Genomic DNA, 15065 nt, shown 5'->3' with positions numbered 1-15065 from the left:
TGCCAGGTCTCCTGTTTGTAGTATTTTTTGTATATTTTTGCAATTTTCAAAATCAATAAATAACTAAATCAAAATAATATGTTCGTAATTGCAAAGTTGTGTGATCAGAAAAAATTATATCTCTCAAAAAGATCAAGCTTATTTGTCACGGCCATCACGTATTGAAATGTAAAACGAACTCATACAGTTTAATTTAAAATGTACATGAGTTCCTATTGTTATTGTGTTATTTTCTCTTATATGTATCTGTACACAATTTAATTCCAATTAAATTAGTACAAGATACTATTATAATAAATAATAAACTATTCACAGATCCATTCAATAGGAACATTGATCTCATAATACCCACGAACCGTAATTGATCCAATGTTTTGAAATAGTCCCCAACACTTATATGACTGACACTGTAGCATTCCCCTAGGCACCTACTTAGGAACACTTTCAAACAATTAAATACATGGGGTAGCTTTTCACATGTTCACGAGGGTTAGAAGACCTCGACCTGATTTCGACCCTAAGCCCTAACACCATGAAATGAGGCTAATGCAATTAAACAATGCATAACTTGTCGAATATTCTGAATAATACCAAAATAACCACTTAATACATTTCAATAGATCTTTTATAGGTGATGTCTTATTGAAGGGTTCTACATTTTATTAAAGGTCATTTCATTGTAGAGAACCATGCGTTATTCGTATCGACACATAGTACAACACATATAGACTACTAGCTGTGCCGCTTGGTTTCACCCGCGTGGCTCCGCTCCTGTTAGTCTTAGCGTGATCCTCGATAAATGGGTTATCTAACACCGCAATAATTTTTCAAATCGGACCAGTAGTTCTCGAGATTAGCGCGTGCAAACAAACAAACAAACTCTTCAGCTTTATAATATTACTATAGATAGATTTATTTGAAAAAGGATGAATAACAATAATGTAATGTGGTATGCATTGTTAAATAATAATAAAGGTTTTAAAAGTAGTCCGTAACGTGTAGGTACTTATATCATACTAGCTTTCCGCTCGCGGCTTCTCCTGCATTGTCTAAAACTTAATTTTTCTCAAAAACGACTCTTTTTGTTTAAAAAAAATCGCATTAAACTCCGTTGTACAACTTAGTTTTATAATATGATGAATTCCTCCTTATAAATATTTTAGAGATAACTATGTAACAGGTAGTAAACATTAATATGTACCAAAATATTTTTTTTACCGCTCACTCAGATGAAACGTTTACACTCATATACAATCGTGTTAGAATTTATAACTATTAGACCCCGTTATTCTTATATCAAATGTGACACCATCATTATTCATTATGTAATAATATGTAACTAAACGAATTTTAAACAAAAATACATTGGTATTCGTTTCAAAATATGAAATCGTCAATAAACAAATTTACAATAGAGAAATAGGAAAGCGACATTCCCGCGTATCCAGGTCGATGAAATCACGCTTTCCCGTTTCTGGTCCCCTAGTAGCAAGGGTGCGATCCATGGGGGCAGATGACCTACTTTCCATGGGATCCTGGAGGCACCCATCGATCCAAGAGCTTGCACGCCAGTCGTATGATTGAGAGGGTTGCTTTGTTTAAGGGGAAAACCGTGTTTGATGTTCTATATTTTGTTTTTTACGCACCATCGATTCCTATTTCATTACTTACATAGGACGTTTCAGTAGTAAGTTTATTATCGTCATAAACTGATACTAATGTCCACTGCTCGAAAAGTTTTGGTTCAACTCAATTTATTTGGTTTGTATTCATGCTTGTTATCTAACCAAAAAAGATAAATATTTTTGTAAGTTTCTATGTAGGTAATCTCCTTTCTTTCAGAAAAAGATGTGAAAAATTGAAGTTCTAATTGTATTTGCACCAACTAAAATGAAGGAAACTAAAATCAAAACAAAGTATATAAAACAGCACATACAAACAGTTAAGCCTTCACTTTAAAATCGCAAATCTCAACAAACCTTTAATTATTACGGCGGGAGCTTACCTAAACACTAAATATAAATCCTGCTTCAACGTATTAAGGATTATTTTTATTTAAATGTGAATCGAAAGAGGCCGCTCGAATTTCTCCTTTGTTGTCGGCAGGTAACAAGTGTGTTATTAGCACTAATTACAAGCAGGTGGAACTGGGGACCCTAACATTGTTGCCAAATTACGGAATGAACTCGTAATGTAATGGCATTTCGATACATTTTTACATTTACACTATCGGAACTTTTTACTTACCAAGCTTATAAGTTTCTTATTACTAGCTTTCCTCCCGCTGCTTCGCCCGCGTTTTCAAAGAAAAACCCGCATAGTTCCCGTTCCCGTTGGATTACCGATACCTATCCTATGTGTTAATCCAAGGTACCCTCTATATGTGTGCTAAATTTCATTGTAATCGGTCCAGTAGTTTATGCGTGAAAACCATACATACATACATACATAATTACAAACCTTTCCCTTTATAATATTAATAGTAAAGATGAATACATAATTATTATGAATTAAATAATGATGAGTTCTAGTTCGAATACGTTCAACTTTGCATGTACGTGATATGCCATGTACATATCAAATTGATTATATCATGTAATAAATCAAGTCTACATAAAATAGCTATTCCTCTGCTATTGCAATCCTCCACGACAAAAGCTTAATTCTTACTTTAACTTTTTTATTTTGTTGCTAGGTACAAATAATTAAAAATTTGACATTTATATTATTTGAAAAGGACGAAAAAATGTAAAGAACCTTTTCAATTGCATTACTGTGCACCAATCACAGCACAATAGAGTTGATTAGCTGTCGACTCCCACGCATGTTATATTGTGTCCAAAGGATCCACGTGGATGCACACAGCTGCCGAACCTTTTCTTAAGACAGCTGCCTCCTAGACGTAGCCTTAAGGGTTGATAAAGGGTTGCCATCTTTGAGTTATTCGATTTAGAATAAGTAATTGTAAATTATTTTTATATAATAGTCTGGTTACATATTGCTGCAGCCTGGAGGTATCATTCATCATGTAATACTGAATAGTATTAACAAAAGTATTGATTTATATGGTACTAGCTTTCCGCCTGTGGCTTCGCCCGCGTTTTCAAAGAAAAACCCGCACAGTTCCCGTTTCCGGGGGATTTCCGGGATAAAACCTAGCCTATGTTACTCGTGGATAATGTAGCTTTCGAATGGTGAAAGAATTTTTAAAATCTCTAGCTCTATTCGTTTGATGTAACTAAATGCTCTGTTACAGATATCGAAACTTTTGCATTTAAAATCATTATATATCCAGATGATTTTCAATAACTTACTTTTTTGGTCCTTTTGAAAATACTTACCGTTTATCACACAAATACTACCTATAACAACGCAAATATTAACAGCAGATCAGTGAATTTTTTTTTAACCTTCACAAATTCGCCGATTCAATCCTCCCCTCATGCACCTAAGAAATCAAAGCAGTGGCAACCCAGACCAAGAAATAAGGATAACAAAGGATTTTATAACAAATGCGCGCGCGTCAGCTGCGCGATAAAAAAATAGGCCAATAACACCGATGGCGAAAAGAAATGTTAAAGATGGCGGCAGGTGCGCAGTCAGCTGCGCGCGCACCTTTGTATTAATTGAGGTGAGCTCGCGCCGTTTTATTCTGTTTGGCGTCAGTAAAATACTTTGACCCGCACAATCCATTTTATGGCGATATAATGAATTACAAGAACATATATATTTACGACCAACGTCGTTATCTTTCTGGGTTCTATGAACCTAGCGACTTTTATGCGATGTTTTTTTAACCGATTGCATTCCTTTATTAATTTATGTGCATTGAACAGCTTCAGCGTTAACGTTATAATTTAATTAAGCTTTAATTATGCTAATCCGTAATTTTATACTAGAACCTAATAAATATTTTTATCACCGATTAAAAAAATTGAAACGATTGGAATACATTTTTAAGAATAAATTACTTAACCATTGATTGAACTTTAGGTAGATGTGTATAAAGGTTACAGTCGCCGGTGCATATGTTTATAAAAACGTGGTGTGTCCACGCATTGCATTGCGAAGTACAAACCAACAAACACGTCGTGGCACTGACCCACCCGACGCGTGTCAAGCCCATCTGCCGTAATTGCAACGACCTGCTTCAACTCCTAACCGCCCGGTTGTTTCGCCGAGAACCCGGCCATTAAAAAGCAAAAAAAGTCAATCCAACATCTGCTATCGAGTAGTTTAAATAATCAGTATGCTATTAATAATAATGCAGCTTGCAAGGTAGTGATAGCTCAGATAAGTCACTCGTCCTATCGATAAGACGGTAAGCACACTTGGAAACAGGTGTTCGTGACATTATTTTTAAACTGTACAGTTATTTGAATAATATTAAATGTAAGTGGTTATGAAGAATGTAGGTAATGGTTTTAATAATAGATAGAATTATTTATTTAAAATTTTTATTTTAAACCTTATTACGATATCTAATTAGGTATATTTGGGATATTTATTTTTATTATTCATTTTAGATTCATAAACAGGTTACTAATCATTTTACATTTTTTAATTAATTGCAAAGACATAGAGTCCATTTAATATTTCATAAATTCAATAAAAAAACCGATTATATGTTACACTTTTATTTTGAAACCATCAATTACTTGCCCAATATACACATTCTTACAGCGTAGTTTATACAAATGACAATAATATACTTTTAGTACATAGTTAATTACATGATATTAGTGAATCTACAAAATGAAAAAAAACAAAAAAGACTTGTATTTATTTTAACATAATATCTTTTACTTCAGTACAGTTCAATTCAACTTTTTTGTATTTACATTTTATACAAACCAAGTAGGTGTTTTCTATAAAAATTTCCTAATCAACGAAAAGTTTAAAACATATTTAATTTAGTAAGTATATAATTAGTATAAACCACCAATTATTCTTTCCCAAATCATTCTCGACAACGGACGCCATTATAATTTACTAAGTATCTACAACTTTAATTTTCAATAAGATAACTATCATAAAATAATACGGCGAGTACCGTACAAGCGAAATTTTACTTATTAAAACACTAGCGAAATATTACTTGGATTTGAGGCACTTCGACTGTTCATCGAGTAAAACTAGGCCATTTTTTATGTTAATTACACTAAAGTGGTCAACGATAATTGATATTATAAGTAAGATATAAGAGGTGTAGATAAGTTATTATCGTCCCGAGAGCGGTACGTCAAAATGTGGCCAATTAGCCACATTACACTTCAGTTGCCTCTTTTTGGCTCATGGTAATTGAATCATGCTAACATACGTTGACATCTAATAGTGTGAGGGTTAGTGTGCCGTTTTCGAAGATCGAATGTTGTGCTGGTATTACCTATCTAGTTATCTACACCTTTTAACTTACAATATCATTGATAGTCGTATAATATCCTAAAGACGTTATTAACTTCCTACCCGTTAATAAATCTAATTAGGACTCTATAAACAACTCAAAAGGTACACCGCACCGCAAAGTGAATCACGATTAGTTCAGCGAATATTTAAGCCTAATACGATTGAACTTCAAAGGATCTTACATCAGTCTTTGGCTTAGATCTGTGCATGGGAGTAGCCACGTCGAGTGTAAAGGACCTTACCAAACTACTTCAAATTAAAATATTAATGTAATATATATTATGTTTTATAGCGATTCATACCAACAGACCTGCGCCTGATTTTTTTGAAGTGAAACTTCTTTATCGGGGTTGGAAAACAATTTAGTAACATTTTTTCGTTACGCGTGACATTTTCCGTTACGCGCCATCTTTTTCTTATCCCTACCACGAGTGATTCGACGTATTTCTGTAAAGTTGCATATACCATATACTTAGTAAATTATTTTTTGAAAAATAAGGTCATAAAGAAGTTTCACTTCTTACGTGTGTAGTACACGCACACATTTTTTCTGTATAAACTCTATTTTGGTCCTCCTATAGAGAAAAATAGCTACACCCATGAATCTACACCTAGAACCTAAATTTGAAATATATTTTACGTTTACTGAATTCAAATTGGTGCACAGATAAAATACATGTATTATTGAGGAGACAAATTATAACATTTCTAAACGTTACATATTTCTCGCCCTTTTCACTTTATAATTACGAATTTCGTTATTCTTACAGCGCATTTACATCAAACCAACATAGAGCTAGAGCATTATTTCGTGATCTTTTAGTGTAAATGAAAACTCGTCTTCAGTGTTGTTCAGTATAAGAATATTCAAGAATATTGCATAGAATTATTTTGAACGCACTAAGAACAACGGAAGAATGCTCTACGCCTGTACACTAAGAACTAGCGCGCAAGAGCAACTTTGGGCTAGTAAAAAAGTGCACGCACGTAGCGACGCAACTCCCCATAGAGTTGATGGGAGAGACAAAATAGTTGCGGAGACAAAAGTTGCTCTTGCGCGCTAGCTTTAAAATAATTTCCGTTAAATATACACCAATTTGAAAGCAGTAAAGTTGACACAGATTGGCTAGTATTACCTATTATTTAACTATAGGAACAAGTAGTATTGCATTTTTGAGTTTTGGATACAGTAATGATTGATTTCGCCCTTAATAAATTGAGAATCAATTTAAAAAAAACATTTAATTTTTGTATATTATTTAGAAAAATATCACAAGTCGTACAAGCGAATTTATAATAAGTTTTATTAATCACATTTTATGCCACTAAACTACTTTTGACTTGATAATTTGTACGTACGATAAGGTAAGGTCTATAAAGTTGATTTACTAGTAGTAATTAATTTAACACTTATTGTATTCTATCATAGAAACCAGCAATTTCATATTTCCGTTGACTAGGTACTTATTATAATTTTGAGCCTTTCGCGTACAATGTCCGTATTTTTTGCATTACAAAATCCCCGCCTATCATCTTTACAATTTTATTAAGCTATTGCATAGCTTCTATCGCGGGCCTTGAGCGCGGGTACCGAATCTAGAAATTCCGTAACGAAATAAAACCTCACGCTCCCCACGGGGACGGGCACGGAGGTGTGGCTTGAAGGCATGCTATGCAATAGCTTTACCGCGGCAGTCCCCGAGTGCCACGTCTTTTTACACGCTTTATATTAGCTTCACCTGTATGTTTGTATGTTTGTAACCGACTTCTTTGGGCGCGATTTTGACCCACTTTAAACGGCCAGATTTCGTTCAAACTTTGTAGATTTATTGAGGACCGATGACAATACACTTATTTGATAAAATTTTCTATTTTTTAGTTCGGTTTTCTATAAAAAGCGTGTTTTTTAGTTTTTTAAACTATTATTATTTAGTTTATATTGGTAGAATAATATAAATATTAAAGTATTAATTTAAGTATTTAAACTTGGATTGTATGTGGGAATCGTTTCATTATAATGGTCAAATATTATTATAACTTGAGAAGTTTTATACTAATGTTAAAATTGTGCATTATTATTGCAATTTAGAGGCTAATAACATTTTAACGAATGTGCTTGAATTAACTATAATAATTACTTCATGTTTATATTAATTTATTTACATCTTTGTATATATTGACTACATCTCCTAGATAAGTTAGATAATTACGATCTTTCCTCTAAATGTTCGTACAAAAATCCGCCAATATTCATTGAATGTTTTGTCCTTTTCACTAAAAAGTAAAATGTTATTATGGACCTTAAAAATCGTACCAAAACATTCAAAATCTATTAACGGCTCATGCTCAATTATGAATCCGTTGCTTTATTTAATTTCTACTATACATTCACACGATTAATGTGACGAAATAATATAATTATTTGTACATTTGAGCAACTATAGTGAATCACTCAAGTTTATTAACAAAATGAATAAAGCGTGTAACGCTAAGTATTTTATGCATTTTTTTATAAATTAAAATAGGTTTACATTTCAATATACCCGTCTTCTTCTAACGTCCAGAAACATCCTTTATTAGAGCGAGACAGATTGCGTAGACGCTTTCAATCTGACAATCCATTTCACTCATAAAAAAATATTTTTGAGCGTTAAAAATGTTTTGGATAAACTTTAAAACTTGTATGAACAAAATATAAAATAAAAAACCAAAAAGTTTATTTAACATTTAATAATGCTGATGTTTCTGGATCTAGCAACATTGCTTACATAGGTAGTACATATTTACATGTTAAAGGGAATATCATGCGAAACATTATATACAAAAAAAAAGTGAAGAATAACTTCAAAATAATTTTTTTTTACATAAAAAATGATTTGAAGCAGAAATAACAAAGACTAATGAATTTAAACTAAAATTAATGACGAAGCCATGATGACAGTTTTACTATTATTTGGAAGTATATAAGCTATTTTATGGCTTTCTGCAAACAAGCAGATTTTATGTCCAATTTAAATTACAGATTTTTTATATGAAAAAATTTATCAATTAAACGTTTATACTAGACTTTAATGGAAATAAACATGCAGAATTTACAAAAAATGCATTCAATAAAATCATTCTCACATGTGTGAGTTCGAAAATGTATACACAATTATTATTGTTTATCTAAAAATGTAGCTGTTGTAAAATCATTTAGTCTTCCTAGGCATCCCCGGTGAAATGCAATTGCGACTTCATAACCCACGCTATGCAAACAAATAATCAATAGTGTGAATAAACAATCCTTTATAAATTTAATCCAACAAAATGGTCATAAATCACGTACATATAACTTATGTTATGAAGGCACACTTCATTCCATCATCCGATCACTATCAAATAACACTATAACACTCAACTCACTGTGGCTGGATGTCAAAGTCCATATACAATCCATAAATTTCCATGTGCGTTTTTCAACTTGCACTGCACGATAAATAATTATACAACACTATACAACAAATAAATTAAAGCGTTTGAATTCAACAATTTATTGGGCACCCAGCCGGCATTCATGTTTAATCGCATTCAAAGTCTGTGTGGTAGTTCTGTGTTCTATCGTTGACGGAGGTGCTTGAGTTGGAGCTCGAGTCCGTCCTGGTGCTCGGGGCCCAGATCCCTCCCGTGGTCACTGAGGTGGAGGAACCTGAGCTCGTGCTCATGTTTTGTGGCGAGTCCCACGTGTGAGTTTGGAACCCTCTCCTGAAGAGCGGATGCGTGGAACGACGTATCACTACCCGTGGTGCTGTAAACAAATGTTTGGTTAAGTAAACAAATATAAGTAATTGATTCGACTTATATACTACTAGCTTTCCGCCCGCGGCTTTGCCAGCGCAGTCAAAGAAAAACCCGCATAGTTCCCGTTCCCGTGGGATTTCCGGGATAAAACCTATCCTATGTCCCGGGTTAAAAAGTAGCCTATGTCCTTTCTCCGGTATCAAAATGTCTCTATACCAAATTTCATGCAAATTGGTTCAGTAGTTAAGGCGTGATTGAGTAACAGACAGACCGACAAAGTTACTTTCGCATTTATAATATTAGTATGGATAGGTAGAGCGCCCACGAAATATAAATGAGTGAAGAATCATCACTACTTTTTATGTAATTTATCAACATAGATGGTATGTGTACAAGATTTCGCATTTATATCCAAGCAATATGGCATGCATATCATCACTACATAATATAAAACAAAGTCACTTTTTCTGTCCCTATGTTCCTTTGTATGCTTAAATCTTTAAAACTAAGCAACGGATTTTGATGCGGTTTTTTTTAATAGATAGAGTGATTCAAAAGGAAGGTTTTAGTATAAAATTTATTAGGTTTTACACAAAGCGGGCGTAGCCGCGGGCGGTAAGCTAGTAAAATATAACAAACCAATTTATAATGTTTCATGTAAACTTTTTATACTAAACAAAAAAAAATGTGTCTTTATATCTACCATGTATATACTTAAGTATAATATGAATAAATATATAATATAAATAGTATAACTTATAGTGCAATACAATTTCTGATCATACTACCAATTGCAAAACCACTTGCTTATCAACTAGCCATAAAGCCATAAAAATCTACAATATACCAAAAATCCCACTCCGCAAACAGTTAGTGACATAGTACATTGTAGAAGTATATAACAACGTGCGAGCCCCTGAACAAAGCAAGATTCACGCTACACCGTGCCGGGGAAACAAATGAAACAATATCTGTATGGGCTAGTTGTACATTCTGAGTCAGTGCTTTAGACGTTCCTATTTCATTATAGTAAAAATATAAACCATATCATCATTAGTTTATAGTTATAACATAAATAAAGTGATCAAAACTTCTATGCTAGTTTTTTATATCTATCTATCAAACTATCAAACAGTGTGGGATTATCATATCATAAGCCCATACAACGCACGGCCGAGCCACTGTCAGGCATGAATCACTTCATACAAAAAGTATATACAATAACTAGCTTACCGCCCGCGGCTTCGCCCGCTTTCTCTAAAGCGATTTGAGATTTAAACTATTCTATCTCTCAAGTTGGATCGAACTGCACATGGTGTGCGAATTTTATTATAATCGGTTAAGTGGTTTAGGAGTCCATTGAGGACAAACATTGTGACGAGATTGAAACGAGATTTATATATATGTATTAAGATGTCGCGACAAAGTGTAGCGTAAATGCATCCCCAAGTGAACCGTCTCTACTCACGCAACGCCACCGGTACAGTCGCCGCTACTCGAAGTCGAAGATGAAGTCGTAGTCGTGGTCGACCGCGTGGTGCGCTCGTGCTGTTTGAGCATTCATATATAAAACTAGATACACACGTTGATATAATAATAAATATCATATAAAAAATTAAAAATCAAGCCACCACCGATTCATTTTTTGTCTTGGTTGGCACAAAATTAATGTGAATCTAGCATTTATATATTCATGTGAAGGTTTTATCACCGTACCGTGTTCTGATAACGTAAAGGAAGGCTGTCCCAGGAGCATGCACGTAACATTGTTATATCTTACAAACTTACTTGAAAGCTAGCAGCGCTGGATTTAAACTAAGTGTTGACCGCAACGTCGTTTTGCGTATTAGTGGAAGCGATGGTAGAAAAAAAGAAGGTGATAAAACTCACTCAATGTCGTCCTTGGCTGGTTGTACCCATTGGAAGTGATGGTTTCACAAATTTCACATGCACACCATATCAACTTACTCAGTGACGCCTGTAAGCGGGCGTACCCGTTGGTACAAGACGCACCAGTGGTGTTAAATGCAGCGGAGTGCAGCCTAATGTATTACCAGTTTTCTGTATCACTCACTCAGCGGCAGCAGTGAGCAGTGAGCGGCAGCAGATCGGGCACGTGGCGTACAGCTGCAGCCACTTGGAGCGAGTCTCACACATCACACAGACACAACTCACTCAGTGTCGTACCAGTGTCCCATATCACATGTAACTCACTCAGTGTCGCGGTCGGTCGCGCGTCCCCATTGGTGGAGGGCGTGGTGGTCGTACTAGAGGCAGTGCTCTGCGGCTCGTTCTGCGGCAGCAGCGAGCGGCGGCAGATCGGGCACGTGGCGTGCAGCTGCAGCCACGGCGTGATGCACGACGAGTGGAATATGTGCTCGCACTCTAGCCGCGATATCGTCTCGCCTGGAAAAATTAATCAGTTCCAATATAATTAAATATGCCGCTTAGTCATTGTAAATATATTGGCACGTTTTTTCGCTCTAAAACATGCATTTTCAACTCTGCAACTCAAAATTACTGGCAAACGTAACTTGTTGACAGCAACTCAGAATGCCAATATAATATAAAACAATTTTTATAACACAATACTAAAAATTGAGAAACTCATATTTCAGTTCACAACTTCATACTAAAACACTAATTTGGGATATGCTCATTTATTGACATAACAGGAAATACAACAAGAAACATGTGTATAGTGACGACACAGCATTAATCATTACGTACCTAATTGAAAGTTATCCCAGCAAACTGAACAAGACATATTCGCTTCAGCCTGTTGCTCCGTGACCGTTTCGCTGGGGATCGAGTTCAATATGTCGCGCGGCATCGGCGGAGGCCCAGAGTGTTCCAGCTGACCGAGTAATTGTGTCACTACTGCGTCTAGTGCTGTAAATAATGTTATTTATTTAGTACATATGTTTGCTATAATTATATTTAGAGAGATTGAGAATTTGTAAATAAGAGCTATCAACTACGATATACTTACAAATAGCAGGAAATACTATTTAAAAAACACGTTTTAAACAATCATAAATGGAAACTAGAACAAATTAACATTCATTTATACACATATCAATTACGGCTTTCGATATTATATCCGTTTTACACGATCATACAGATTACATTTACTTTTGACACATATAAAACATACCTTCACCACCAAAAACATAGTCTCCCGGAGCGCCCACCAATACTAGCGGCGGCGCTGGTACACCCGGTCGACCATTACCAGATCTGAAAGTATAAGTATACATTTTAATTCAGTTTTGTATCAACATAAAAAATCCTTACAATTTTGCACTTTTTAATAATTGAAAAACAATGTTCAATAAGGGTTCATACGCACTATGCAGGTAGCCGTCTGGCTGACCGCAGGATGCGGTTGCGAATGCGGCCAGCCGGACGGCTATCCGCAATGCGGCTACACGCATAGTGCGGTTGAAGAACCGTTGCGATTTGCGGTCCATTTCAAAGATGGAAGTGGAAGAAGTTGCAGCTATTTACTACATTTACACACGTTACGTAAAGAAGAAAAGCAAAGAAAGAAGTACTGGGTGCATCCTTATTTGCAAACACGAGATGAGAGCAAGCATTTTGCAACCACGTGCACACACTCACTGAATTGCGGGCAGCCGCAGACTGAACCGCACAGTGCGTATAGCAACCGTCCGGCTGGCCGTCACTCGGGCCGCAGCTCTCCGAGCAACCGAAGCGGTCTGCGGGTAACCGCATCAGTGCACATAGAAATGAATATTACGTACATAATTGTGCTCGCGGTCAGCCGGACGGCTACCCGCATAGTGCACATGAACCCTAAGATTAAATAAATCATACAAAACAACTGAAAACTATTTAAAAGCTAGTCATGCTTACCGTAATCGACCCCCGCTCATAAGAAAAGCAATGTCTCTTAAAACTGGTGGAATATTCTGAAAATCAATTAATAAACACTGATTAGAATATTGCAATTGCAATAGAATAAATTCAATAACACCACAATAAAACATTATACCATACATAAACTACAAATAAAAGTGAAAACAAACCAACTACGGACTACCTACTGAAACAACATGGAATATTAGTCCTGCAAGTTACATACGTTTATTGGAAACATAGCGTCAGAAAACGATTCGAAGAATGCTGTATCTACCCTATTTGTCAGTGCGTCCAGTGAACTCATTCCCGCATCGTGGAACGCTTGCCCGGCATTCGTCTGGCCATCTGCTCGGTTCTCCAATTGTTCGATAAAGCCACTCGAACAGAATGGACATGTGTAATCCTGGAATTAAGGGAATAATCTTTATTATAGCATGTGTCTTAGTGAATATAGTACAAAACCTATTACATACTATAGTTAGCTGAGCAACATGTTTGTCTACTATGAGTATGTACATTTTTTCCCATTTTTGTAGGCATAATAACTTCTTCAATAAATGTAAAAACTGTATGATAACTATTATTAAATTGCTTGAGTCTTGGTAGTTAGTTTGCATAAAGCCTTATAACTTCAATAAATACAAAAACTGTATGATAGCTAGATTTTTTGTGACAATTTACTTTACTGATACACTACAATCTTTATGATAGATTATTGTTTAATAACATTTGACTGTTTTATAATGATTATAATCTGCTTATGTCATCATGATAACACCATGAATGAATATGTAGAAAATATAAAAAAATAGAATTGAATTATAATTACAAATGAATGATTTAATATTGAAATCATTCTGAACAATTATTGTATGACATATGTGTCTCTCTCTCTCATCAGACTTTTTTCATCCATTGTTGGATAAAGGTGATAGGTCTCTCCTAAGGCATGCCAATGAGCTAAGTATGATTATTTATTATGTGTATGCGTAATGAACATTAGAAAAACATTGTATGTACATAACTGGAATTATAAAAATGCAATATTGGTCAATGTGTTTTTTTAATGGTTAGGTTAATGTGTAACACTGTTTATATACGTCCTGTGTCCACTTCCATATGTATATTTTTATTGACAATGCTTATAGAACAATATTACAATTTATTGTAATAGAATTAAGATTAGCAAACGCTTAAATTTTGCGAGTGGTAGGTTATTGCAAACATATAATATTAGTAATGTTTTCCTACAATCCAGAAAGCCGCCGTCTATATAAATGATGTAACATTGTAATAAATATCGTAATCCATTATTACGCATTACATTTAATTTATAAGACTAACTATTGACTATTTATATGTAAAGATTAAAGAAATTTTCTTGCATGAACCGGGTTAGGAAAAATTTTCATCACTCTGACTCGGTACTGCGTGCGATTATTTCGTACCTACTGTAAACATATTTAATCAATGTATGACCTTGAACGATAACACTACGAGGAAGCCCATCTTGATTTATCAAATTATAAATTTACGTCAAGGATACGGCATTTAAATGTACCTCTTTTCTATTGATTTTTACCTGCACAACGTCTTCAAATTCGATATTACACCTATGGCAATAGAACCGGTCTCCCGATCTACTGTCCACAATAGCATCCGCCATTTTTGTGTTTTATTCACGATTACACCACCAATGATTATTTAATCTTTTGAAATATATTTAGTCTGAAAATTGTACTTTCAAACAATGAACAGAAATTTATCTATCGCCATTTTTGCGACATACACAGCATAGTGCACAATTTTTTTTCTAGAAGAAGGGACAGAGTATATAGAAGAAATTCTGTTATCTAGGATTAGTACAGACTTTATAAATAAACATAGATAAGAATTGACATCTAATCTTCAATCTCATTAAATTGTATAATTCCACTTCAAATTAAAATATGTGAAAGATAAAATTTGAAAAAAGGAATTTAAATAATATGCAT

At 34.6% G+C, this 15065-nt stretch overlaps 1 protein-coding gene across 3 annotated transcripts; it reads right to left on the bottom strand.

Annotated features, from left to right (window-relative positions):
* Nucleotides 1-8120: 8120 nt before the first annotated feature.
* On the bottom strand, nt 8121-14882 carry LOC123698584 (E3 ubiquitin-protein ligase RNF126-like). Of its 3 annotated transcripts, XM_045645263.1 has the most exons (8): nt 14654-14882; nt 13295-13474; nt 13066-13121; nt 12344-12426; nt 11917-12078; nt 11401-11592; nt 10655-10734; nt 9067-9193 (listed from the first exon to the last, which is right to left on the bottom strand). In XM_045645263.1, exons 1-7 carry the CDS (start codon nt 14735-14737, stop codon nt 10679-10681), a joined length of 813 nt encoding a protein of 270 aa, XP_045501219.1. In that variant the 5' UTR covers nt 14738-14882; the 3' UTR covers nt 9067-9193; nt 10655-10678. The 3 variants fall into 3 exon arrangements, with proteins under 3 accessions (XP_045501216.1, XP_045501217.1, XP_045501219.1); XM_045645260.1 differs by lacking the exon at nt 10655-10734 and having other exon boundaries at nt 8121-9193; XM_045645261.1 differs by lacking the exon at nt 10655-10734 and having other exon boundaries at nt 8121-9193; nt 13346-13474.
* Nucleotides 14883-15065: the final 183 nt, after the last annotated feature.

The sequence above is a fragment of the Colias croceus genome, chromosome 16 (assembly GCF_905220415.1).
Source record: "Colias croceus chromosome 16, ilColCroc2.1".
NCBI lineage: Eukaryota > Metazoa > Arthropoda > Insecta > Lepidoptera > Pieridae > Colias > Colias croceus.
Note: the sequence above shows the minus strand (reverse complement) of the source record. Positions and strands in the feature narration are given on the sequence as shown.